Consider the following 26,924-nt stretch of genomic DNA (forward strand, 5'->3'; position numbering starts at 1 on the left):
CTGCAATCACTGTTCGTTCATGGGCCACTGGCCCCCGACTGAGTCTTGGTTTCTTTCTGGAGTTTTGGCTCCTTCAACGACAAATCCAGTGGGTTTCATGTTTCTTAGACACATGCTCTCTAAGTTTAACATAAAAATCTCTCCCTTTAATATATGTTTCAACCCAATTTAACACATAGTTGGAAAGACATAGCTTTTCCAAACGATTGATTAAAATGTCATGGTACACAATATATGATCAATAAGTTATTACAACATATGTTTTTGCATTGTTTTAACTCATTAAAATAAGTTAAGCAACTCAACTTGGACTTTGTTTATGTTAAACAAGATTCAACAATTTTTTAAAGTTGAAATTACTTAAACATCTTAAACATACAAGTTCATTGTACTTAAAAATTTAAGGCAGCAACTTTTATTTTATTTTACAGTGTGACTTTACAGCTTTTTACATTTGTTAAGTCCCTTTTCCCCCAAATGTAGGATGGTATTTAATCATCTTTTGCCCACGGTGTGTTTTCTGTTCAGCTTTAAATCTGCATTGGTCAGCAAAACAGTGGATTACTGATTAACTATGAGCAGTTTGTGGGTCAGAAGCTCCTCCGGCAGAAGCTCAGATCCTGATGGAGAAACATGAAGACTCGATGCTCAGAAGCGATGCATGTCGACCGATGTGCTCCGTTCCTCCACATCAGCAGATGAACGAGTGTGTGACGCCACGGTACGATCATGCATCTTCTCTCTTTACAGAATTACGCAAAATGCATGATCATTATATTATGCTCATGAATGATGCATGATGTTGTTTTGTGTGCTATATGCATCCAAATTCATTTTTAAATGTTCATATTTGCTATTATTGTGAAATGTCATGGATTATGGAACAGAGAGTTGTTGACTTTATGTGAGCAGAAGGACTTTGTCTTGTGTCTGTATTGGCAAACACTGAACATGAGGGTGAACTGAACAGACAGAATCATTCAGAGTAAAGCTGAAGATTAAAAACAAACACACACTGACACTCTTAGACATAAAGGTTATTTACTGGCATTGCTGGTTCCATGAAGAGCCTTGGAAACTTGGAAGCTTTTAAATGCACAAAAGATTCTTTGTAGTGGAAAAATGTTCTTTAGATCAGCGATCCAAGATATGATCATCCTCATGCGGACACTTGAAAGGCATATATTTTAATTCATAAAGACCCAATTAATCCTATGTTAAAAAATAATCTGATTATCTAATGTACATCACTTGTAATTAATTACTTGTTACATCAAAAAGTAATCTGATTACGTTATGTTACCACTAATGCGATACTCCCAACTCTGCTAATTTCAGACATTAATAGATCCATGTATATTTCAGTCTGAGGTTTTCTCAGAGATGAGGAGAGCTACGGTAGAAGTTTGTCGTTTTTGAACACAATCCGAACCCACTGTCCAATGTGGCGTCGGAGGGACGTCTTTTCTATGACATTTTTGGACGTCCAGTTTCGGTCACTGACGGGGTTGTTTTGTAACGCCAGACGACGTCTTTTTTTTTTACATCTACCGCACATCTAATGTTGACATCCGTGGGACCTCCGTGTAAGGGTTATTTATAGTCCAAATGTGGTCGTTTGTGGACGTTTTCTCAACATCAAATTTAGACACATTTTACGTTGTTTTTATACAACTTCTATAACTGTAGTCCCATGTTTCAAAAGGGTGGAGGACGTGTTTTCTGAACCATTGTATTTACATTTATGCATTTTATCCAAAGTGACTTACATTGCATTACACATTTATATTCCTATCAGTTCTTGCTTTCCCTGGGAATCGAACCCATGATCTTGCGTTGCAAGCACCAGCGCTCTACTGGTTGAGCCACAGGAAAACTATATTAAACTGCGTCTCCAGTTATCAGCTGGTGCTGAGACAATCACATGGAGTTTTTGGAAAACGATCTTAAATAATTATTAATAATCTGTATTCATATGTATTAATCATGTTGATAACAACAATGTTGTTGAGGGCTTCATGATATTTATAAATAAAAAATATTATATATTAATCATGTAAATTTCCTGCACCTGTCATAGACGTCCAAATGACGTCCAAAAAATGACCCATTTCAAAGGTCAAATGTTGAATGTCAATATGACGTCCAAGTTGGGTCATGGTTGGACGTCCAAATTGTGGACCTAGTTTGGACGTTGAATAGATGTCCAGAATTGGTCATGGACCGACGGACCCAATATAGACATGATCTGCACGTCTATCCGACATCCAGTGTTTAGTGGGAATTATCAAGTAATAAGAGTAAATCTACATACTTTGGTTAGACTGGTAATTTATTTATTTACTTATAATATCTTATATTTGAATTCTTAGTTTTTATTTTTGTATTTTTTTTTTACACTGCTTTTTAGACTTTTCCTCAGATCCCGTACAGCTCTCCCTCATCATGGTCTTCAGATTATTAAAATGTTCTTCACTCTATAAGAACAAATGGTTCTTTTAAAAACTGATCACTGAAAGGTTCAAAAACTGCACAGAAAAACACTGTGAAAAACACTCTTTGGAAGCTTTATTTCACGAGTGAAGAGCTGCTCTGAACACATTCCTGAATGAAACATCTTCATCTTCACGAGCTTTACTCCATCAGACTGAGTTTTGCTGAAAGACTCTTATTTCTGTAACACTAAACCACAGCATGAATGTTCTCGAGTGTCGAGGAGAGACGGGTCGGGTTCAATAACGCGTGACGCACATGCAGTGGACACAGCTAGAGCAGTTTCTCTAGTAAAACATTCTGGATAAATTAACTCAAGAAATGGATACACTAGAAAATGAGATTTTACTAGAAGATGTTTAAAGCTTGGAGGATTATCAGAGGATCTCTGCCGGCTGAACTGGTTAAGGTAACATGAGATGTCCTGTTGTACTTCATCTGCTGTAAACTCGTGTTTGACTAAATGCATTTATGTGTTTGCATGTATATGTTTCCACAGTCAGTATGCTGAGAACGGAGACCAGGAGGACGGACACAAAATGACGAGGCCTGACGCCTTCATCTCGCTGGACGCTGAAGCTGATGTCTCTGCCAGGAGAAGAAAACCAACCCTCGTGAGGTTAGAGATGCTCTTCTTCTTCTCGGTTTCCAGCACAAATATCGAAACATTCTTAAATCAAGAGACATTTACTGGAGAAGAAGCAAAATTACTGAAGATATTAAGTCTTGTCTAATGAAAAATGCATCAAAATTTAGCGGATTTATGTTTAAAACAAGAACAAATGGGGTCAGAAAGAAATTATTTTCTGTTTGAATTACGATTTTGTTTTTCTGACTCCATTGGCTTATATTTGTTCTTGTTTTAAGCACAAACTCACTTCATTTAAAAAAAAAATTCATCAAGCAGGATTGATTTCTTGAATGTTTAGATATTTGTGCTGGAAAACAAAATATAACTTGTGTAAATGGTTTTATTCAGTCTAATGTGTTCACACAGCAGGTTCACTCCAGATGTATTCCTGTGCTTCTCTTGATTCAGATCCAAAACACTTGATCCTTCACTTCTTCTGCAAGTCCAGAGTGACTCTGAATCCAAGTGTGAACGCAGAAAACCGCAGTCCTGTCATGTGCGTCTCAGTGTTTCTCGATCAGTGTTTACCTGGACAACAAACAGGAGATTTTATTTACAATATTAACTGTGATTTTCAATCCACAAGAAAAGGTTCTATATAACCTTAAAGGTTCTGTCAGGCGCTTCACACACGTGACCCTGGAGCACAAACCCAGTCTGAAGCCGCACGGGTATATCTGTGGCAATAGCAACTATACATCGTATGGGTCAAAATTATCCATTTTTCTTTTATGCCAAAAATCATGAGGATATTAAGATCATGTTCCATGAAGATATTTAGTAAATATATAAAACATGTATTTCTGTGAGTGAATGCAGCACAATCGTGAACATAAATGCACAACTTTAAAGGAGATTTTCTCAATGTTTACATTTTTTTGCTCCTCAGATTCCAGATTTTCAATAGTTGTGTCTCGACCAAATATTGTCCTATCCTAACACACCACACATCAATGGAGAGATTATTTATTCAGATTTCAGATTATATATACATCTCAATTTCAAAAATTGACCCATGTGACTGGTTTTGTAGTCCAGGCTCACATATACTGTAGATTCCATCATGGGATCATTTTATGGATTTATTTTTGATTATTGCGTTTAGTTTTTTATTAATTTTTGTTTTTCATTTAATTTTATGAATTAAGCAGCTCATAAACATACTTCATCTCTAGAAAAAAAAATATTAAAATAGCCTGTTAAACATGAATATATTATGCAATATTTCTCCTTATATAGAGGCTTTTTGGCATACATGGTTCTTTAAAACTGACTCATGAACCCTAAGTTCCCTGGTTTAATCGTGTGTGTTGTGTTTCAGTCTCTGCGCACTAATTCCCAGTACCACAAAGTGTTTAAAGACATAAGTGAAGATGAACATCTGAGACAGAGTACGTATTCTCAGTTTGATGATTATTGATGATTATTTCACGTTTAATGAACACACAGCGCAGCTTTGATGAGTGTATTGCTGCGTCCAGGTTACACATGCGCCCTGCAGAAGGACATGCTGTACCAGGGCAGGCTCTTCGTGTCCCAAAACTGGATCTGTTTCCATTCCAAAGTGTTCGGAAAAGACACTAAGGTAAAACCTGAACATAGCGGTCAGAAGTTTGAGGTCAGGAAGTCTCTTCTGCTCACCGAAGCTGCATTTATTTGATCTAAAATATAGAAAACAGTGAAATATTATTATAATGTAGATCATCAGTTCTCTATGTGAATATACAGTAAAGTGTAATTTATTCCTGTGATCAAAGCTGAGTTTATCATCATTACTCCAGTCTTCAGTGTCACATGATCCTCCAGATCAAGAAATATTTATTATTATTATAAATGTTCATATTTTTGTGATATATTTGATTTTTTTAGGATTTTTTGATGAATAGAAAGTTCAAAAGAACAGTGTATATTTTAAATAGAATCTTTTGCAACATTAAAAATGTCTTTACTGTCACTTTTGAGCAATTTAACGTGTCCCTGATGAATAAAAGTATTCATTTATTTTAAAAAACTTTTACTGACCCCAAACTTTGACTTTAGAGTATTTTATATTATATCTCAGCGAACAGGGGATGTTCTCAGAACGTTCTGTAAAGTTATGATCAAACGTTCTTCTATACGTCGATAGAAAGTTAGCTTGAAGGTCTTTAATAAACAAAAAAAGCATTATTTATACATATATAATGGGAACGTCAGCTTAATGTTCTTAAAGCATTTTTTTTTTAGTTGTTATTCATCATTTTGTTTTTTTCTTCAGATTGCAATCCCAGTGGCTTCGGTGACCGTCATCAAGAAGACGAAGACGGCCATCTTGGTGCCGAACGCACTGGTGATCTCCTCAGCACACGAGCGGGTAACAGTGTTTGGCTTTCATGTGAATCTGCTGGGGATTGTGGCGCTTATGGGTAATAATCACTGTTATTGTGATTTTTCCAGCATGTGTTTGTTTCGTTTCTGTCTCGAGACACGACTTTCAAAGTCTTGATGTCTGTGTGCCCTCAATTGGTTGTAAGTTCTTCCGTCACACACATTTAATTGAGTTCAGCTGAATCGTACAGTTTCTGATGAATAAATGTGGTCCGTCTGCAGGAGAACAGTCCTGGAATCAGTCAGAACATCCTGAGAGCGGATCCGGCGTCCCTGGCCACGGTAAGACCTTTCGGGCCAATCAGCTTCATCTATACAGCGCTTTAACAACACACACACAGCAGCTTTCCAGAGATCACAGGAGATTACAGTAACAGTGTTCAGGCTTTACAGCAGATCTAGAATAAAGTTATTGTCCAGATAAAGTTAGTTTTGATTGATTCACTTCCGTTGTAAAGATCATTAGTTTTTTTTTTTTTTTTTTTTTTTTTTTTTTTTATTGCAAACTTTTACATAACAACAAGCTCAGGGATGTTAAGCAAGGATGTATCATTTACAATGAACAAACAATGATACACTACAGAAAACATGAATATCTTGGATTTGCATACATCAAATTATGTAAATATACATATACAAAAAAAAAGAAAAGAAAAGCATAACAATAATAATGTTAAATCATATCTTTGAATAAATCATCATAATGCATCAAAAATTTTGCACTTTTTTTGTTATTTATAAGTTTAAGGGATGAAATAAAAGAGTTAAGTTCAGCAAGAAAAAGAGGAAAACTTAAAGGAGACTTGAGCCATTTTTGCTTGTGGATGAAGAATTTTGCATACAAGATAAAGAAATTGACAATATATTCAAGGGACCGCAACTTCGGGTTTTCATAATAAAAGATAACCTCTTTGAGAGTGAAGGTATGGGTCACATTTGTAGGGCTAAAAAGAAGAGAGCTTAATTCAACCCAAAATCTATTGGTTACATTACAATTACAAAATAAATGGGCGGCTGATTCTTCAACAAAACCACAAAAAGAGCAAGTTTCATCAATATCAAAATATTTAGAGATGGATAAGTTAACAGGATAGATTTTATGAAGGATTTTATAATGAATTTCCTTAACTTTGTTGGATACACAAAATTTAGAAGGCAAAAGCCAGGCCTTTTTCCAATTTACGTTTGTTACAAGGGATCCCCAATAGAATTTACCCCTTGGAGTAATCTTTCTCTTCATTTGAAAAATTGTGCGAATATGTCTGTTGTTGCATTTACGATCCAAAAAGTCAATACCGCCCAAGCGTAAGGCTGGATAAACACTGTTAACTTTATTGAAGCTAAGATGATTTTTAATTAACTGGATTAAGCCAGCTGGGATAGCTTTTATCAATGTATTATATTCTTTTGGTGGAACAGGAAAATTATGGAAATTCAAAAATTGCTTGTAAGTTAGAATATGACCAAAATCATCAAAGACAGATAGAATGCAATTAAAGTTATTGTTGAACCATCTAGGAAAAAAGAGAGACTTTTTCCTGACGGTTATATCCGCGTTGTTCCAAAGGAGAACTTTGTGGGGAGAAAAGCTATGGACAAAACACAATTTCCACGATAGAAGGCATTGTTGATGAAAGTTTGATAAGGAAATGGGTAACTTGCCAGGCAAAAAGTTACACTTTAATAGGAAGGACAGGCCACCAAGTTTGTTGAAGATATTATTAGGAATGAAAAACCATAACGACACCGGGTTCACAAGACATCTTTTCAGCCAGTTTACTTTAAAGGTGTTTATAGTATCAGCAAAATCCAAAAAGTCAAGGCCACCTTCACCTCTGGAATTAGAGAGTACTTCTTTTTTTAATTTGTGAGGCCTATTTTTCCAAATGAAATCCAAAAATATTTTGTTAATATCCTTTATAGCTTTATCATTGATAAACAGAGAGAGAGCAGGGTATACAAAGCGAGAGAGCCCTTCCACCTTAGATAAAAGAACTCTACCGTATAATGAAAGATCTCTCTGAAGCCAGATGTTGAAGATGTTTTTAGTTTTTATCATTTTATCAGCAAAGTTTAAATGATGTCTGGTAACTGGATTTTTAGTGATATGAATACCTAGATATTTTACACTGCTTTTAACTGGGATACCTTCCAATGATGTCTCATCTGTATCATGAATTGAGATAATTTCACATTTCGAAATATTGAGTTTTAGACCCGAGGCATATGAGAATTGATCCACCATTTCCAGAGCATTAGGTAACTGTTTTTTATCCTCCAAAAATAGTGTGGTGTCGTCGGCTAGCTGTGCAATTTTAAACTCCCTATCAAATATAGTAATTCCTACCAAACTCTCCTTTTGGTTAATTCTTAGACAAAGTAATTCTGTGGCTAAAAGAAATAAAAACGGGGAGATTGGACAGCCCTGTCTGACACCACGATGGATGTCAAACCTTTTGGACGTGTCAAAGTTGACGATCACTGAGCTGTTGATATCTCTGTAAAACATGGTTACAATATCAATGAATGATTTACCAAATCCAAACAATTCTAGAGTGCGGAAAAGAAATTTGTGTTCTACAGAATCAAAAGCTTTGTGAAAGTCAAGAAAGAGTATGAGACCATCTGAATTAATTAGATTAGAATAATCCAGCACATCTAATACTAACCTTATATTATTAGATATGTGACGGCCTTTCATGAATCCCGACTGAGATTCTGAAATAATGTGATCTAGACCAGTACTTAATCTTTTAGCATAAACAGAGGCTAATATTTTATAATCTAATGTTAACAAAGTAATAGGCCGCCAGTTGTCAATCAGTAAAGGGTCCTTGCTTGACTTTGGTATAAGCGATATAACTCCCTGTTTCATAGTAGTGGTCATCTCTCCCTGACTAATGCATTCCTTATACATATGAAATAAAGGCAATTTAATAAGCTCCCAAAAGTGGAGATAGAATTCCACTGAAAGCCCATCAATACCAGGGGATTTACCTTTTTTCATTGAATGGAGAGCTTGCTTAATTTCATCTATTGACAAATCAGCATCACAAATTTGACTATATTCACGATTAATAATGGTAATACGGTGTTTAATTATATCAATAAATTTTTCACATAAGTCATAGTTAAATTTAGAGGTATAAAGATTGCAATAAAAATTGGTAACAAATTCTGATATTTCTTTTGGGTCTTTAGAAGTAACTCCATCGATGTTAAGTGCTGAAAGAGCTTTCCTCTGACCGTTTCTCTTTTCCAGGGAAAGAAAATAGCTAGAATTCTTCTCCCCCTCCTCAAGCCATTTTGCCCGAGACCTTATATATGCACCTTTGGCCAACTCCAAGTAAGCTCTGTCAAATTCCAGATTTAATTTTTTTATTTCCAAATTTTCTTCTTCTGTAATCTTATCTTTAGCTAGTAATACATTAAGTCTATTAATCAACTCAGAATAAGTTTTATGTTTAATATCTTTAAGTTCCTTGCTTCTTTTAACTGCAATATATCTAGCCTTATATTTAAAAAACTCCCAATTTGTTTTATAATCTCTGGTTAATCCGGTAAATAATTCTTTGGTAAGATTTATGATACTATCATTAAATTTTTTGTCTTTTAACAAGGCATTATTAAGTTTCCAATAGCCCCTCATTCTCGGGTTATCATTGACGTCACTCAATTTTATTGCAATTAATTTATGATCTGATAAGGGGGCAGTGACGTGAGAAGCATCTTTTACATAGTTAAGGATACAAGATGAAATTAGAAAAAAGTCAATCCTAGATCTAAGAGACAAGCTTCTATTGGACCAGGTAAAATCTTTGGTAGAAGGATTAAAGAAACGCCATGCATCAGTAAGGGAGAGATCGGAGCAAAGGGAAAAAATTAGATCATTATTCATCCTGCTATCAAGTCTAGGGGGGTATCTATCCAGGTGATCGTCCATACATTCGTTAAAATCTCCACCCAAAATAAAATAAGCATTATTATATTTTGTGTGTAACCTTTTAAGCTTATCCACTAGATGAGAGAACATTACTCTATTGGATGCACGCGAGTTGTATCCATATACACAACAAGCTATAAAAGTGGCGTTATCTTGTTTTATTACAGCACAAACCCATCTACCTTCATCCGAACGTAAAGTTTCTAATACAGTCCCTTTAAACCGATGTAACATTATAGCAGTCCCAGCCGAGTGGTTGCTGCCATGGCTAAAGAAAATTGAGTTTCCCCATTGCGTCCTCCAAAATTTAGCATCTGTTTCCCCTGAATGAATTTCTTGAAGAAAAATAAGATCAGCTGCACTTCTTTTACAAAACAAAAAAATTGCTTTTCTTTTCAGATTGTCCCGCAAACCTCTAACATTTAAAGTAACAACCGACAAGGAGTTAAACGTATACTCCATAACAAGAACCCCCAAACAAATTGAGAAAAAAAACAAAAAGATTACTTACTTTAAACTTTAGACTAAACTACCTAAATGTAAAGGGAGAGGTGGATAATAACCCATAAAGCACATCGTTGTCGAGGTGATAAACAACTAAGGAGATTAACAGTGAGGTAGCAATATGTAAAGAAGAACAAATATAGTTACCTTCATTTGTTTACAATTTAAGAGTTTATAATGTTAGTCCAGATTCACCTTTTCGACTTTTGTATGAGAAAAGTTACAAGAGCAAGCAGCAGCTTATCTTACTTGACATCAGAATAGAAGATTTGTTTCCCATCAATCAAAGCAAATGAGTTGCGAAAGGTTGCCTTCTTGCCCTCCTCCCTGGCCTTCTTCACGAGAGGCCACAGCTTGTCCCGCGCTGCTCTATCTTCAGGAGACAGAGGCTCCGAGAGACGCAGTTTATTATTAATTAGAAACTTGCAACCTTTAGCAGCACTCCAAATGATGTCACGAATGCGGCGCTGTGAGAAGAGAATTATGATCGATCTGGTCTTTCCATCCGCCCGCTTCGGACCCAGACGATGAACGATATCGACACTGTCCTGGAGCCCGTCTCCGATTCCAGGTGCAATCTTCCCTAAGATGTTGAGAACCACACTTCGGACATCCTCGTTGTCTTTTTCCGCAACGCCGTGCAACTTTAGAAACCATCGCCAACTGTAACGTCTGCACTCCTGTACACTTGCTTTCAGCGATTTGTTTTCCTGTCTCAGATCATGGACCTCAGATTCCAGATGATTGAGAGCCTCTTTATGCACGCCAACATCCAAAACAAGCTGTTGCACTGTCGATGTTAGACTTTTGACTTGTTTGGAAATTGCCTCTGTGGTAGTTTCAACCGCTGAAATCTTCTGGAGAGCTTTTTCTAATTTTGAATCAAGCTGACGAATAGCCGCCAAGACATCCTCATTTCCGTTTCCACTAGATTCTGCACGTTTAGTTTTTTTTGCAGCTGGTTTCTGAGGAGTATCCGAGAGGGATGCAACAACAACCTCATTCTCAAAATTTGGACATGTGTCAAACCACTGCGATTCGGTATCTTTCTGTAGTTTAAAACCAGCACCACTCGATGCTGAATTCTCAAACTGATCAACTGCGTCAGATGCGTTGGAAGACATGGTGTCAAGCCAAACTTGTTTCACTTTCTTCTTGCCTCTTTTTCCCATGCATAAAGAAGTCAAAACAGACTCATATAACTTTTTTCACTTAATTTTTCACGTTATCACCAGTTCAATTAATAGGTTATATCACCACTTCACCTTCGTTTCCCTGAAGAGCAAAAATACACTACCACCTACACCGCCGCCATCTTGGCCTCCCCTGCTGGCAAACTCCTCTGTAAAGATCATTAGTGATTAACTTAGCGGCCGCTAACACGACACCGTTCTAACAGAAAACCCTTAACACGCTCCACGTCAATTTCACAAAAACTCCCATTTATCGCAAAAAAATTTCACGCTCACATGAGGAGTTTTTTTTAGGCAATTTGAAAAAGAAATATTTCGCAAATCTGCGATGGAAACAGTGTTTGCTCATGTACAGTCGCCTGACGTAGAGGACGCGGTGTGTTTGAACAGAAGACGAGACTGAGTTCTTTATTAAACTCATAAAAGACAAAATAATTACAGGAATACTGGATTCTAAACCTCACAGAAACGCCACATCACGACCTCGAAGCAGAACTGAGGAGAAACACAGAAACTCCTCATATGAGCCGCTCGCAGTGTAAGAGTCTTTCCTCGACATTAATGATTGGATACACACACACACACACACACACACGTCTCCTTACATTAATAATCATGGCCAGTGCAGTGGCTGGATATACGTAAACCTACATCCGTTGCCATGATTGTTGGAATGACTGATCGCGAGAGGGAAAAAATAGTTTTAGTCGCATAACATCGGTTAATGGAAACGCCGTGATTCGAAAACGTTTTTTTGTCAACATTTAGAAAAAAAACGCAAAAGTTTTGCGTTAAATCTGTAATGAAAACGCGCCTGGTGCTCAAGAACGCAAACCTTGGTCCATATGGTCCCACTCTGAAAAGTGTTAAACTAAGGCCCCGTTTACACACACATGGTTATTTTGAAAAACGGAGACATTTCCCTTCGGTTGTGCCCCTCGTTTACACGCAAACGGAGAACTCTCCTCTGAAAACGATTCTTTCTAAAAACTCCGGCCAGAGTGGAGATTCTGGAAAACGTACTCGGTTACTAACGTAACCTCGGTTCTCTCTAGGAGAGGGAACGAGTACTGCGTCGAATCGACGCTGCGGGAAAGATATTTCTTTGTCGAGATTGAAGCCCAAAAATTAATCCTTAATTTTGTAATATGTAAAACGCTTTTCTGTAGCATACAACCCTAGGCGGAGCAATACAGCTCGCCCATTGGCTGCTCCGCCAGAAAAGCACAGCCTATGCGAGGCCAGTGACGCTGACCAATGAGGGCGCTTCGCGCCCTTCTGCGTCATCTCCCGCCGAAACAGGCGTGGCCTAGGTCTATAAATACCAAGCATAGCTGCTTCCACTCCGATTTTTGTCACAGAAGCGACACATCGTGGGCATGCACGGCATGAGACGCAGTACTCGTTCCCTCTCCTAGAGAGAACCGAGGTTACGTTAGTAACCGAGTACGTTCTCTTACGTAGAGTTCTCTCCTACTGCGTCGAATCGACGCTGCGGGAACCCCTGTAAGACGCCGTGCGTGCTCTTGGACCGACCCAGACACCCGAGGGCGCGCGCACGCGCCCCGGCATGCCAGAGCCTACACCAAGAGTATACAGGGAGAGCGGCTAGGATAGCATCATCCCTTTATAATAGGGCCCCTAGGGGCATAATAACATATATATGTAAATAATAGATATATATGGGGGGGGGGTAAATAGCATGCTCATGGGACACATTGTCGGTGAGTGATGCTTAAACATTAGTGACCTGGGCCGCAGTGCGGGGCAGGAACACTATACCTGGTCTTAGACCGAGAGCAGTTTAGCCTGCAACGCGGGAACCTCTAGGTTATAGAACCTTATAAATGTAGACGGGGAGGCCCAGCCTGCCGCCATACAAATATCATGCAAAGAGATTCCGCTATACCAAGCCCACGACGAGGCCATGCCTCTCGTAGAATGTGCTCTGATGCCCAGGGGGCATTCCAAACCTCTAGATGCGTAGGCTAGCGCAATGGCATCCACTACCCATCGAGATAGGCTCTGTTTCGTCGCAGCACGCCCTTTAGAGCGCCCACTGAACGAAACGAAGAGCTGCTCCGTCTGTCGAAAAACAGCGGAGCGGGACACGTAAGCTCTTAATGCCCTGACCGGGCAAAGAAAGCTATTTCCGTCCTCAGAGGCCGGCAGAGCCGACAGGGAGATGACCTGAGCCCTGAACGGTGTGTTGAGGGACTTAGGTACATACCCGTGCTTCGGTTTCAACACGACTATAGAGTCGTTGGGCCCGAACTCCATACAAGAGGCTCTTACTGAGAGCGCTTGCAGATCCCCCACACGCTTCACTGAAGCGAGAGCCAAAAGAAACATGGTCTTGAGAGACAGGTGCTTCATGTCAACTGAGTGAATAGGCTCGAAAGGGGCCCCTTTCATAGCGTTCAACACTGTAGAAAGGTCCCAAACGGGGACTGAGGGAGGCCTTGGAGGATTTAACCTTCTGGCTCCTCTAAGGAAACGTACCACCAGGTCGTTTCTGCCCAGTGCATGGCCAAGCGTCGGATTGACGAACGCTGATATGGCTGCCACATAGACTTTGAGCGTGGATGGGGTCCTACCCTTATCCAACAGCTCCTGCAGGAAGGAGAGAACCTCCGTTTCACCGCACTGAAGAGGTGATAGACCTTGGTCTGAACACCAGTCAGAGAACACCGACCATTTGGAAGCGTAGAGCCGTCTAGAAGACGGGGCCCTAGCCTGCTCGATCGTGTCTAACACTCCTCTTGGGAGTTTAGCGGGTACCCGTTTATGGCCCACACATGAAGGGACCATAGCTCTGGGTGAGGATGCAAAATCGAGCCCCTGGCCTGCGAGAGGAGATCCCTCCTCACCGGGATCGGCCACGGAGCAGTACTCTTGAGCTGCATCAAGACTGGGAACCAGGGTTGATTCGTCCAGTATGGTGCTACAAGAAGCACTGAGCATCCGCTTTTCCTGATTCGCTCGAGCACTTGGGGCAGGAGCGAGACAGGGGGAAAAGCATAGAGCGGACGGCGGGGCCAGACTCTGGCGAGCGCGTTCGTGCTCTTTGAAAAGAATTCCGGGCAGTGAGCGTTTTCCTGGTTTGCAAACAGGTCTATCTCCGCTCTGCCGAACGTTTTCCACAGCAGACGCACTGTCTGTGTGTGTAGGGACCATTCTCCTGTCGGAACATTGTTCCGTGAGAGTCTGTCTGGTCCTACATTCAGGCGACCAGGCACATGGATCGCTCTCAGCGAGCGCAGGTTGTGCTGGGCCCATACCAGTATGCGTTCCGTCAGCCTGTAAAGGTTTCGGGATCTCACGCCACCCTGGCGGTTTATATAGGCTACTACCGACGTGTTGTCCGAACGGACTAGGACGTGGTGTCCTTTTATCCGAGGACAGAAGCGCCTCAGCGCTAAGTCCACTGCCATCATTTCTAGGCAGTTTATGTGCGGTAGTTCGACTCGTTTTGCCCATTGGCCAAAAAACGGTCTGCCTTCGAGCAGTGCTCCCCAGCCTGAGGTGGACGCGTCCGTGGACACCACCTTCAGGCTCGAAGAAGTCCCCAGGCTTACACCTGACCGGTACCAGTCTGACGCTCTCCATGGTGTCAGGGCTGAAACGCATTCCTGATTGACCTTGAGGCGATAACGACCGTGGACCCATGCTCGGCGCGGTACACGCGCTTTTAGCCAGAACTGCAGTGGGCGCATGCGCAGCAGGCCCAACTGTAGAGCTGTCGATGCTGCGGCCATGAGGCCTAGCATTTTCTGAAATCTCTTGAGCGGCACTATGTGGCCGCTGCGGAAGGATTTCGCCATCCGCAGGGAATTTCGCCTGCGTTGTGATGACAGTCGAGCTGTCATAGACAGCGAGTTCAGCTCCAGTCCTAAAAAGGAGATCCTTTGACTGGGAAACAGTGAACTTTTCTCCCAATTGACTCTCAGACCCAAGCACTCGAGGTGATCGAGAATTAGGGTCTTGTGGCGGATGAGTTCTGAAGGTGATTGAGCTAGAATCAGCCAATCGTCCAAATAATTCAGAATTCGAATGCCGCGGAGTCTCAGGGGTGCCAGCGCCGCGTCCATGCACACTGTAAATGTACGAGGTGCTAGAGACAGGCCGAATGGCAGGACTGTGTACTGATATGCCTGGCCCTCGAAGGTGAATCTCAAAAATCGCCTGTGACGTGACGCAATTTGTATGTGAAAATACGCGTCTTTCAGATCTATTGCCATAAACCAGTCTCCTCGGCGAACCTGCGCGAGGATGGCTCTGGTCGTGAGCATTCTGAACTTTCGCTTTGTCAGCGCTTTGTTCAGATGCCTGAGATCTAAAATGGGTCTGAGACCCCCGTCTTTTTTCGGTTCCAGAAAATATCTGCTGTACAGACCCCCTTCGCTCTGAGCTTGAGATAAAGGCTCTATGGCCCCTTTGCTCAATAGCTTCGCTATTTCGGCTCGAAGTAGATGTGCTACTTCTGTTTTTACCGTTGTTTCGACTTTCTCCGTGAAACGGGGAGGGCGTCGATGAAACTGTAGCGAATAGCCTCTTTTTATAGTCTCTAGCACCCATTCTGAGACCCCGGGAAGTCTTTCCCATGCATCTGCACGTGTGACTAGGGGTTGAATGTAATCTGGGCCCTGGTCGCGAAATGGCGGCGACACGAGAGCAACCGTGTGCTGTGACATGGACGCCGTGGCGTGTGAGGCGGGGGGCATGTTTAACACAGTATGCATCCCGCGCGCGCTCGGCTCTCTGTGTCGAGAGAGAGCGCGCGGGACGAGTCCCGTAGGGCTCGATATGTTTGTGAATAAACGTGGGCGCTTGGTGGCGGGCACATTTATAACACCGGGGACATTGTGTTTGTGTACTGACTGACCGTTCGTTAGTTTCGTTTTTACAGAAACCGCGGAACGTGCAGTGTGTAGTGGTTGTGGGCACTGGATAGTGGGCACGCTCACTACATGCAAAGCACAATCGGCATGAGCCGATTTTATGTGTGCAAACCCTGTGTTGAACGGGGCTGTGCTTGTGTGAATGAATGGGCACTGGGTGGGCATTGCAGTTACACACATTACACCATCGGCCTTGGCCGGAACACCAGAAATTAAACTCTTTTTTAGATTTATCTGGGTCGCCGTGAAAACGGCGTTTGTGTGCAGGCAAACGGGCTTTACGGCCGGTTTGTTGGCTGCTAAATACACTGGTACAAACACGGAACTTAGGGCTGTACAAGCGAAAATCTTTGGTGGAAGTCCGGCCGCAGCGGGACCCGAACACCGTCTTTTTCCTAGCAGGGCTAGGATGGCGCCGAGGCCTCGGGCTTGAGTGAAATCTTGGGCCGAGGACCACGCGGTGGCGGGCGGCGTCCGGCGGAGCGAGACCGTGGTCTCTCTCGGGCCTGTTGCTGCTGGGCCGGTGCGGCGGGCGCGGGGCGCTGCTGAGTTCGGGCAGGCGGCTGTTTAGGGCGGCCTGTTACGGAACTGGAGCGCTTTGGCAGAAAATGTCTCATGGCCTGCGAAGTTTTCTGTACCTCTGCGAATCGGTCCGCGAAGTCCTTCACGGAGGATCCGAAGAGGCCCGTCGTTGAAATGGGAGCGTCGAGGAACGCAGAGCGCTCCGACTCCGCCATTTCAGAGAGAGTCAGCCACAAATGTCTCTCGGAAACAGTAGCTGAGGCCATAATCCTGCCGATGGCGTGTGCGGCGGACTTTGTAGCGCGAAGAGCTAGGTCTGTGGCGCTACGTAAGTCCGGAACACTGATCGCGCCCGGGCCTTCCTCGTCTAGCTTGCAGAGGAGGTTAGCCTGGTGGATTTGGAGCACCGCCATGGTGTGCAGCGCCGATGCAGCTTGTCCGGCGGCGGAATACACGCGGCCGTTCAGAGCTGACGATGTGCGGCAAGCTTTCGATGGTAGGACTCCCTTAGCCCGCCGTCCAGCAGAGGGTGGGCAAAGGTGAGTCGCTACGGCCTCCTCGACCGGAGGGAGAGCGTGGTAGCCTCTGTCTCGAGCACCGTCCACTACGGAGAATGCTGGCGAGGCAGAAGTACGCACTCTGGCTGAAAAAGGCGCCTTCCACGATTTCGCTACCTCTTCGTGAAGCTCAGGAAGAAATGGTGCGTGTCTGGAGGGGGGCGCAGCGCGGTCTCCAGCGAGGAAGCGGCCATCCAGCCGGTTGAGTGCAGGTTGTTCGGGCGTCGACCACTCGAGGCCGAGGCTCGACACGGCCTGTGTGAGCAGACGCATCAGCTCTGTCTCGATGCTGATCTTCCCTCCTCGACGTTCCGGAACGGCGGGGGAGGGGAGATCCACAGAGCTCGCCCATCCCTCGCTCTCCGAAGCGAGAAGCGAACAGCAGTCGTCATCCCCCTCAGATACAGCTTGCTGGTCGTCCTCCATAACGGACAAAGCGGCGTGCTGCGGCTGTTGTCCGTCGGTGAGCGACTCGAGCGAAACGTTGAGAGGAGCTAGCGGCGGCGGCGGCGGCGAGCTCCTCGTGGAGGGAGGTTCCGGGACCCGCTGAGCGCGGCGCTTCTTACGGCGCGGCGCTACAGGGGGCGGTTGAGCAGCTTCAGCGAAAGATGCCAGGCGAGTCCGCAGAGTCGCGATTGGCATCATGTCGCAGTGATGGCAGCCGCCATCACCGAGAGCGATAGCTGCATGTTCCTCGCCCAAGCAGGAAACACATAGTTCGTGGTGGTCCCCGTCGATGAGCGCGGCTCGGCAGGAGCCGCAGGAAACGCGAGACATCTTTAAAAAGACACTCGTGCTCTTTTGTTGGGGAAAAAATGTGTGACGCAGTAGGCGAACACACACACAAAACACACACAAAGACTGAAAGGATATTCCACGCCGGAGAAGCGCAGCAGGGAACGGCGGCTGAAGGCGGCGATGACCAGCGGCTTCAGGTAAGGGCTCGTCCTGCTGAGGTGCTGTGTCAGACGGCTGTGGTGGCTCGAATCCGGTCCAACGATGCGTGTAGCTTCGTGAAGTAAAGAAAATCGGAGTGGAAGCAGCTATGCTTGGTATTTATAGACCTAGGCCACGCCTGTTTCGGCGGGAGATGACGCAGAAGGGCGCGAAGCGCCCTCATTGGTCAGCGTCACTGGCCTCGCATAGGCTGTGCTTTTCTGGCGGAGCAGCCAATGGGCGAGCTGTATTGCTCCGCCTAGGGTTGTATGCTACAGAAAAGCGTTTTACATATTACAAAATTAAGGATTAATTTTTGGGCTTCAATCTCGACAAAGAAATATCTTTCCCGCAGCGTCGATTCGACGCAGTAGGAGAGAACTCTACGTAAGAGAACTCTGTTTTCACGTTTGCATGTAAACTGAGAAAACTGAGTTTTAGGCAGTCGACGTCACAGTATGCGACAGAACTTGCACTGCGTCAAAAGTGCGACCTATATTTTCGGGATTCTGATTGGCTAACGTGGGCTTGAGCTTCTCATTACACTGCCACCTATAGGTTTGGCATGCTCTTGACGGCACATACACGGGTTCGTGTAAACGAATACTTTTCTGAAAACGGAGAGGGTGAAATGTCCGTTTATGAAAATAACCGGCCACGTGTAAACGTAGCCTAACTCTGAATCAGAGTTTAAGTGATTAATTAAGTGATGATTGAGCATAAATGATGAACACCTGCTGTTAACAATCACTGAAGGAAAGAGAAACAACCAGAACAGACAAAAAAGAGAAACATGAGAACCAGGTGTGTGTTCAGGCGCATTGTTGGTGTGTTGCTATTTTGAGGAATTTAAATAGACTGGCACGACTGAAACCTGGTCTAAAGTCAATGGCACAGTTTTTATTTGTTATTTAAAGAGCGCATTAGTAATATGCGCCTATAGGGGGTGCAAAACGCACAACACTCTGCTTATTACACACACACACACACACACACACACACAAACACACACACACACACACACACACACAGCACACAAACATTCCCAAATATTAAAAATAAAAGGATTACAATGTAGAAGATTTTTATTGTGTACATAAAGATATGGTGAATCCGGCTTGTCCCGTTGATGATCTGCTTGACCTTTAATCTCACACACACACACACACACACATACACACACACACACACACATGCACACACACAGCACACACACAGCTTTAACCTCGCGCTTAAGCAGATCCGTTTCCTCGCTAGAGACGTGTTCAGTTTTTTCCTCTTGCCAATTCCTCCGAATCCGCCACAGCGCAAGCGCAACTGGCTTTTAGAGGGAATGGGAGAAGAGACTCTGATTGGTTTATTGCACGTTACGCCCAAAACACACTCATTACTCATTAAGAGAATAGAGACACTTTTATACCAGCGCCGGGAGCGCCGACCATTTGTCCGACTAGCAGAAGTGGATTCGGACACCCTAAGTGCACTTGCGCCGTGCGCTTTAGACCATGAGTTTAGATCGTTAAAATAGGGCCTTTCAGTTCATTCCGTCATCCGACCGTTTTCCTCCGGGATATTCAGGCGCTGCATGATGTCTGTGCGCAGGATTTCCCAGCGGATCTGTCGGATGTGGACGCTCCGGTCGGACCGACGGCTCTTGTGGACGACAGCAGCAGCTCCGACTGTCCAGAGTCACCGGCATTCGGGAAAACTCAGAGTGAGTATTCCAGTGACAACACAGGCCGATGATGATCTGGGGGAGCGATGAAGGAAAACCACTTTAAATCTTCATTATGCGTCATAATCATAAATACCGTGCAAATCACAATAACAGTTTAACATCTGATACACATTTAGATTAAATATGCCATTCTCATTAATGGAGTTAAACACTTAAATGACATGAAAAAACATTTTTTATATTCTAATAAATAGAAATATTTGAGGTGAGGCATGCTGTGTTTTAATGTTTGCTCAGCGCATGATAACAGCAGAACTCGTGATCTGAGGAAAAATTGTCATGCAAATAATGATAAAAAATGCACAATAAGGTCTATCTTGTTTACATAAAAAATATAAAGCAATTAAAAATACTGTTTGGTCAGTGGAAAAGACTGAGAAAAACTTTGTATTTATACTATTTATTCTGAAACAAGGAAAGGATTGGCTACTACTGTAAATGATTTTTAGCATTGTTATTTACATTTATGCATTTGGCAGACGCTTTTATCCAAAGCGACTTACATTGCATTATCCTATACATTTATACATAGGTATGTGCAATCCCCTGGGATCGAACCCACAATCTTGCGTTGTTAATGCAATGCTCTTACCACTGAGCTACAGGAAAGCTCATTGTTATCTGATGCACATCCGTATTTCATATTCTTCTAATGTCTTGTACCGTTAAACATGGAGTCACGTGGAAGAATATGCATATGCAAATATATATGCAGATGAGGATATAGTAAACGAGGCATTGTAAGCTCATATATGGATATTTCGGGGAGGAGACGCATGTGAACACACTCTTCCTCTGACTGGGGTTATAAAGGGAATTTTGCACAGATTCTGGCGTACACACACTTTTATAAGTCTGAATATTGTTTGGCGCCATTTTTGGCTTTCGGACGCACGGACACTTTTAGTGAGGATCCTACACACAGTTTTATATATGAGACTCCTGATGTCTTGTGTTATTGTCTCTTTATTCACATCCCCTTGTGAAAGAGAAGTACATCGTAAAGAAATACTATACTTATGTGCAAGCTAAATGTAATGTTTTCAGACACTTAATTGCATGTTATTTACAGTTCAATTAAATGTATTTAAATGTATTCAGTGCAGTCAGTAGGACTTAAGTTCATATTTTTGTCATTTCACAATTACTTCTGTCTTTGAAATGTACTGCAAAAAAATGACTTTCTTCCTTATATCACGATTTCCTTTAGTATGTTAGTCAACACATCAAAATAAGTGCACTTCTTTAAAGCATGTCAAAATATTATAAAACATAATGATTTAAAATGTACTTTACTAAAATGTAACATTTAAAAAAACACTTTTTTTGTTTAGAAACATACTCTTTATATACAGTATTTACAGTTTGACAGTATTTTAAAAAATATGCTTTTAAGTGTTAAAGAACACTCCAAGTGCACATTCAATATAATTAAGTGCACTTAGTTGTACACTTAAAAAATACTTTTTTTTTTTACAAGAGTCTCTGTGTGATTCTCTCACAGAATTTCCGAAACGATCCCAAGCTTTTATTGAAGGGACTAAACGAGACTGTGAACTGGATTCTCAACCGCAACAAGAAATTGAACCTAAAACGAACTTACCATACACTGGTAAAACACACACGCACACACACACGCACACAAACATTCACACACACACACACACACACACACACACACACACACACACACACACACACACACACACACACACACACACACACACACACACACGCAAACACAAACACAAACACAAACATTCACACACAGTCTCACACTCACAAACACACACACTCACTCACTCACAAACACACACACTCACTCACTCACAAACACACACACTCACTCACTCACAAACACACACACTCACTCACTCACTCACTCACGCACACACACACATATTTTGAGTCTCTCCGTGATTTGTGTCGTGTGTTTCAGGATCTTCAGGGCCGGTAGAGTTGGAGTTGATGAAGACGCTGAGGCCGGTGTCTCTCTCTCTGAACACTCTGGTGTTGATCTATCTCTCTCTGTGAGTCTGATCATCTCAGTGTTTATTCTCTCTCTGTGAGTCTGATCATCTCAGTGTTTATTCTCTCTCTGTGAGTCTGATCATCTCAGTGTTTATTCTCTCTCTGTGAGTCTGATCATCTCAGTGTTTATTCTCTCTCTGTGAGTCTGATCATCTCAGTGTTTATTCTCTCTCTGTGAGTCTGATCATCTCAGTGTTGATTCGATCATCTCAGTGTTTATTCTGTCTCTGTGTGTCTGATCATCTCAGTGTTTATTCTGTCTCTGTGTGTCTGATCATCTCAGTGTTTATTCTCTCTCTGTGAGTCTGATCATCTCAGTGTTTATTCTCTCTCTGTGAGTCTGATCATCTCAGTGTTTATTCTCTCTCTGTGAGTCTGATCATCTCAGTGTTTATTCTGTCTCTGTGAGTCTGATCATCTCAGTGTTTATTCTGTCTCTGTGTGTCTGATCATCTCAGTGTTTATTCTCTCTCTGTGAGTCTGATCATCACAGTGTTTATTCTCTCTCTGTGAGTCTGATCATCTCAGTGTTTATTGTCTCTCTGTGTGTCTGATCATCTCAGTGTTTATTCTCTCTCTGTGTGTCTGATCATCTCAGTGTTTATTCTCTCTCTGTGTGTCTGATCATCTCAGTGTTTATTCTGTCTCTGTGTGTCTGATCATCTCAGTGTTTATTGTCTCTCTGTGAGTCTGATCATCTCAGTGTTTATTCTGTCTCTGTGAGTCTGATCATCTCAGTGTTTATTCTCTCTCTGTGAGTCTGATCATCTCAGTGTTTATTCTCTCTCTGTGTGTCTGATCATCTCAGTGTTTATTCTCTCTCTGTGAGTCTGATCATCTCAGTGTTTATTCTGTCTCTGTGAGTCTGATCACCTCAGTGTTTATTCTCTCTCTGTGAGTCTGATCATCTCAGTGTTTATTCTGTCTCTGTGAGTCTGATCATCTCAGTGTTTATTCTCTCTCTGTGAGTCTGATCATCTCAGTGTTTATTCTCTCTCTGTGAGTCTGATCATCTCAGTGTTTATTCTCTCTCTGTGAGTCTGATCATCTCAGTGTTTATTCTGTCTCTGTGAGTCTGATCATCTCAGTGTTTATTCTCTCTCTGTGAGTCTGATCATCTCAGTGTTTATTGTCTCTGTGTGAGTCTGATCATCTCAGTGTTTATTCTCTCTCTGTGAGTCTGATCATCACAGTGTTTATTCTCTCTCTGTGAGTCTGATCATCACAGTGTTTATTCTCTCTCTGTGAGTCTGATCACCTCAGTGTTTATTCTGTCTCTGTGAGTCTGATCATCTCAGTGTTTATTCTCTCTCTGTGAGTCTGATCATCTCAGTGTTTATTCTGTCTCTGTGAGTCTGATCATCACAGTGTTTATTCTCTCTCTGTGAGTCTGATCACCTCAGTGTTTATTCTCTCTCTGTGAGTCTGATCACCTCAGTGTTTATTGTCTCTCTGTGAGTCTGATCACCTCAGTGTTTATTCTGTCTCTGTGAGTCTGATCATCACAGTGTTTATTCTCTCTCTGTGAGTCTGATCATCTCAGTGTTTATTCTGTCTCTGTGAGTCTGATCACCTCAGTGTTTATTGTCTCTGTGAGTCTGATCATCTCAGTGTTTATTCTGTATCTGTGAGTCTGATCATCTCAGTGTTTATTCTCTCTCTGTGAGTCTGATCATCTCAGTGTTTATTCTGTCTCTGTGAGTCTGATCATCACAGTGTTTATTCTCTCTCTGTGAGTCTGATCACCTCAGTGTTTATTCTCTCTCTGTGAGTCTGATCATCTCAATGTTTATTCTCTCTCTGTGAGTCTGATCACCTCAGTGTTTATTCTCTCTCTGTGAGTCTGATCATCACAGTGTTTATTCTCTCTCTGTGAGTCTGATCATCTCAGTGTTTATTCTGTCTCTGTGAGTCTGATCACCTCAGTGTTTATTGTCTCTGTGAGTCTGATCATCTCAGTGTTTATTCTCTCTCTGTGAGTCTGATCATCTCAGTGTTTATTGTCTCTGTGAGTCTGATCATCTCAATGTTTATTCTCTCTCTGTGAGTCTGATCATCTCAGTGTTTATTCTCTCTCTGTGAGTCTGATCATCTCAATGTTTATTCTCTCTCTGTGAGTCTGATCATCTCAGTGTTTATTCTCTCTCTGTGAGTCTGATCACCTCAGTGTTTATTGTCTCTGTGAGTCTGATCATCTCAGTGTTTATTCTGTCTCTGTGAGTCTGATCATCTCAGTGTTTATTCTGTCTCTGTGAGTCTGATCATCACAGTGTTTATTCTCTCTCTGTGAGTCTGATCACCTCAGTGTTTATTCTCTCTCTGTGAGTCTGATCATCTCAGTGTTTATTCTGTCTCTGTGAGTCTGATCACCTCAGTGTTTATTGTCTCTGTGAGTCTGATCATCTCAGTGTTTATTCTGTATCTGTGAGTCTGATCATCTCAGTGTTTATTCTGTATCTGTGAGTCTGATCATCTCAGTGTTTATTCTCTCTCTGTGAGTCTGATCACCTCAGTGTTTATTCTCTCTCTGTGAGTCTGATCATCTCAGTGTTTATTCTGTCTGTGAGTCTGATCACCTCAGTGTTTATTGTCTCTGTGAGTCTGATCATCTCAGTGTTTATTCATCAGTCCAGACTCTGAGCTTCATCTGTTCTTCATCTCTCAGGGTTTGTGTCCTGCTGTTGTCCTCCTGTTACATGGCCTTTAAGATCGTGTCTCTTGAGGAACGTCTGACATCTCTTGTGTCAATGGAGTTTCCCCATAAAAGGTAAAGATGAAAATTATTTAATGGCTTTCATTCATCATAGCAGTTTTTTAAAATTGCGTACACACCAAAAGTTAATTCACTCATAATCTTCAGACCAAGTCTGCAAAACTGCACGCACATTATATGCTTTACACTAAGGTTGCATTTGTAAAACAACTTTTAGCGAAACTCCCACAGTTCTTTACAGTAGACACTGTATTTCAAATCTTGTGTTCCATCTAGAAAATAAATGGCACACTCATTCTCCTCATGTTTTGTGGCTTTGTGTGTAGAGTTTAGAGAAAAGGAGCCATTGTTTGAGAAATAGTGTGTGAGCTATTTTAAAAAATGGAAATGAATTAAGTTATTTTGTCAAGACGCAGCTAACAGGGAACATTCTCAGAACGTTCAAAGTTACTTATCTTTAATAATGTTCTCAAAACGTTAGCATAAAAATATTATTTATACATCATTTATGGTGCGATTTTCTGAAACGTTTTAGATGAGAATGAGTTTTTTCATTATCATCAGAGAACATGTAAAAGTATTGTTCCCATAATGTTTAAAGAATGATACAAAACAATTTTCAGAACTTCATGGGAATGTTTGGGAAATGTTTCAGAACATATTTTTGTTATCTTCACTATTAGCTCAATGTTATGTGCATTATTAGATCTGGAATAGAAATGCTCAGATTGTCATAAGGCTGAACGCTGAGCGTGTGGTTATGATTCCAGAGATGAATATCTGTCCTCTGGAGACACCGCTGAGATCTTCTCGGTTCTTTCTGCAACTCTTCTGAAGCTGGAAAAGGTTTGTCTTCATGAACTCAGATCTTAACCGGATGTGTTTGTACCAGGACTGAGACGAGGAGTGTTTTCAGGGTTTAAACAGATTTTGTTGTGAAGATAATATCACACAATGGTTTTAGAGGATCCCAGCTAACAAAAACATGTTCTAAAAACGTTTTGCTAAAGTCCTGTTGTTTAAATATATAGATTTGTTTCTTTCTTGGTCACACGAACGTTAATTCCATTTGATCATTTTGATTATGATCATGAGAGATTATTGATTATGAGCTCTTCTTAACACAATTATGCTTCTCCAGATTCACAGGAACCTGCAGAGGCTGATGGAGAGCGTGTCTGATGTCTGACGGAAGATCTGTCAGGATTTCAATGTTTCTTACTGTGAAAAAAAAGTCATCTTCATAAGTACATTAGAATAACTGATCTCAGTAATGAAGTTAAACATGAAATAAACATCAGCCGAGACGGTGTTTTATCATCTATATATATATATAAAAAAAGAGTATGAGATAAAATGATATGAATATTTGATGCTTTGAATAGACTGTACAGTAGCCCAGCTGACAAAAACACGTTCTAAGAAAGGTTTCCATACAAATTTTATGTCTGAATGTTCAAACTCACAGTTTTTAAACGTTTTTAAAATGTTTTTCCTGGTTATGTGAACGTTTTAGGAACTTAAATGTTCCATTGTATCATTCTTCAAACATTATGGAACGTTACTTTTGAATGTTCTCTGAACTTTGCAAACGTTATTAAACGTTCTATTAACGTTACTGGAATAATGTCTGTAAATAACCTTGCCAGAACGTTCCCTGTTAGCTGGGAATCCGCTTGCTGAATCTCATCAGATCTTTAAGTAAGAGAGGAATGAAAACTGGGTAACTTTATTTGACAGTGTCCTTGTTACATATGTTACATGTAGTTACCATAGTAATAACAGTAAATGATGCATAATTACATGCAACTAACCCTCAATCACTACCCTAACCCTATAGTAAGTACATGTAGTTGCTTAATATTACTCAGCACTTAAATATATAATTACACTGTAACAACGACACCTGAAAATAATGTGTAACTGAAAACTGTATAATTCTAATTTGAAGTGAATAAAGTTGGTCTATGCTATGAATGTTACGTTTTGAAGTGATTTCACACGTCACACTCATCAGCAAATCCCTGTTGCTTTTATTTGTCTAGATGATACATGTGAAACTGGGTTTTTTTAACCTAATTTTGAGTCAAATATGGTCAAACCCAAATGTTGGGTTAAAAATGTAATTATAAAATGTAACCCAACGGCTGAGTTAGTCCATATTTGACCCAAAGTTGGGTTAAAACAACCCAGCATTTTTTAGAGTGTAATATGAACAAAGACAGAGCGTCTGCATTACTGATGGTCTTGTGTGCACTTTTATGTTATTTCCTGTTTTGCGCCATGTTTTGTAGTCCTTTGTAGTTTTTCTTGTTGATTCGATCCTGATTGTTCCCAGGTGTGTGTGTTTGCCAATCAATCACCCGTTGTGTATAAAACCCCAGTTTCTCATGTT

The 26,924-nt window shown here is 41.6% G+C and overlaps 1 protein-coding gene across 2 annotated transcripts; it reads left to right on the plus strand.

The window, feature by feature from the left end:
* The first annotated feature begins 528 nt into the window (after window positions 1–528).
* On the plus strand, window positions 529–26,924 carry gramd2b (GRAM domain containing 2B). Of its 2 annotated transcripts, none has more exons than XM_079638099.1 (14): window positions 529–721; window positions 2,993–3,112; window positions 3,533–3,620; window positions 4,446–4,515; window positions 4,606–4,709; window positions 5,382–5,477; window positions 5,561–5,632; window positions 5,714–5,773; window positions 19,650–19,761; window positions 21,290–21,397; window positions 21,725–21,815; window positions 24,482–24,583; window positions 25,300–25,375; window positions 25,671–26,924. In XM_079638099.1, exons 1-14 carry the CDS (start codon window positions 624–626, stop codon window positions 25,716–25,718), a joined length of 1,245 nt encoding a protein of 414 aa, XP_079494225.1. In that variant the 5' UTR covers window positions 529–623; the 3' UTR covers window positions 25,719–26,924. The 2 variants fall into 2 exon arrangements, with proteins under 2 accessions (XP_079494225.1, XP_079494224.1); XM_079638098.1 differs by having other exon boundaries at window positions 588–721; window positions 19,626–19,761; window positions 25,671–25,863.

The sequence above is a fragment of the Phoxinus phoxinus genome (genome assembly GCF_949152265.1).
Source record: "Phoxinus phoxinus genome assembly, chromosome: 15".
NCBI lineage: Eukaryota > Metazoa > Chordata > Actinopteri > Cypriniformes > Leuciscidae > Phoxinus > Phoxinus phoxinus.

Bases quoted from the DNA above. Each gene is read 5' to 3' on its own strand.
- gramd2b (XM_079638098.1), top strand. From the start codon at position 624: ATGGAGAAACATGAAGACTCGATGCTCAGAAGCGATGCATGTCGACCG. The intron at 19,762-21,289 runs GTGAGTATTCCA...ATTCTCTCACAG, and splicing joins GGCATTCGGGAAAACTCAGA to AATTTCCGAAACGATCCCAA. The intron at 21,398-21,724 runs GTAAAACACACA...CGTGTGTTTCAG, and splicing joins AACGAACTTACCATACACTG to GATCTTCAGGGCCGGTAGAG.